This window comes from Camelus ferus, chromosome 2 (genome assembly GCF_009834535.1).
Source record: "Camelus ferus isolate YT-003-E chromosome 2, BCGSAC_Cfer_1.0, whole genome shotgun sequence".
In the NCBI taxonomy this organism is placed as follows: domain Eukaryota; kingdom Metazoa; phylum Chordata; class Mammalia; order Artiodactyla; family Camelidae; genus Camelus; species Camelus ferus.
In genome coordinates, this window is record NC_045697.1 from 101,919,739 (window position 1) to 101,921,096 (window position 1,358).

The 1,358-nt window shown below is 38.1% G+C and overlaps 1 protein-coding gene across 1 annotated transcript; it reads right to left on the reverse strand.

The window, feature by feature from the left end:
• Window positions 1-333: 333 nt before the first annotated feature.
• Window positions 334-706, reverse strand: LOC102512703 (40S ribosomal protein S21). Its single transcript, XM_032464176.1, has one exon. It carries the CDS (start codon window positions 642-644, stop codon window positions 393-395), a length of 252 nt encoding a protein of 83 aa, XP_032320067.1. The 5' UTR covers window positions 645-706; the 3' UTR covers window positions 334-392.
• Window positions 707-1,358: the final 652 nt, after the last annotated feature.

A 1,358-nucleotide genomic window follows, 5' to 3' on the forward strand; every position in this document is an offset into this window, starting at 1 on the left:
AAACATTAAGAATAGGGGGTGGGAATAGCTCAGTGGTAGAGTGTGTGCTTAGCAAGCAGAAGGTCCTGGGTTCAATCCCCAGTACCTCCATTAACAAATAAATATATAAACCCGATTACCTCCCCCCACCAAAATAAATAAATAAAGATGAAAATAAATAAATAAATAATAAAACATTAAGAGTAAAGAAAACCAAAATAAAAAGAGGAATGATATACAGTGTGCATGGATTGGGTAATTCAGGGCATAAAGATGTCAGTTTTTCCCAAAATTAGTCTTTAAATTCGATGCAATCTCATTAAAAATTCCAAGAGGGATTTTTTTTTTTTTGATGGGTTTTCACTGTTTATTTATGACAAACATCCCACCCACATCCATGATCCTCTCCAGTCTCAGAAATTCTTTGAGACGATGCCATCGGCCTTGGCCACTCGGAGAATGGAGTCATCCGACTCTCCCATCCTGCGAATGGCCCCGCAGATAGTATAGGTTTTAAACTGACCGTTGAACCTGCCTGTCACCTTGTCAGCTTCGGCCACGTTCATCTGGATGGACGCGTGGTCCTTGGCGCCGATGATGCGATTGCTGGCAGAGCATTTCCGGGGCACGTACAGGTCCACGAACTCGCCGGCGTCGTTCTGCATGAGTGCGGCCTGATGGTAGCAAGATGAGCGCGAGCGCCCAAGAGGGCTTTTTTAATGGACCTGAGAAGGTGATTCTTAAATATTTATAGTTCAAAGAGCCAAGAACAGCCAAAACACTCTTGAAAAAAATAATGTGGAAGATGTACTCTAAGATGTGGTTTATTATGATAATATAGCAATTAATGCAGAGTAATCTTGGCACAAGGAAATAAAAATACACCAACGAAACTCAAGAGAGAGCCCAGAAACAGAACAACATATATATGGATACTTGATTTATGACAGGGCAGCTCTGCAGAGCAGTGGAAAAATAATGTTATTTTCAATAAATGGTAATAGACAAATTGGATTTCCATGAAAATAAAAGAAGAAAATTGATCTCTAGCTCACAACATAAACAAGTATCAATTCCCTGTAAACTGTGGACAGCAAAACAATAACAAAGTTGATATAGGATAATTTTATCATGATTTGGATTAAAAAAAAACTTTCTTAAAGAGGAAAAAAAAAAGGATTAACCAAAAAAGAAGACTGATACATTGTATTATGTCAAAATTAAGACCATCTGTTCATCAATAGACACGAGTAAGAGTCAAAGGCAAAATCTGTGGAGGCTTATATTTGTAACCTGTATAGCCAGCAATGGACTCATAACCTAAATGCAACTAGTACTCCTACAGATCAGTAAGAAAAATAAAGTAATCCAAAAAGGGG

Excerpts from the sequence above, each read along its gene's own strand:
- LOC102512703 (XM_032464176.1), bottom strand. The coding sequence starts at position 644 with ATGCAGAACGACGCCGGCGAGTTCGTGGACCTGTACGTGCCCCGGAAA.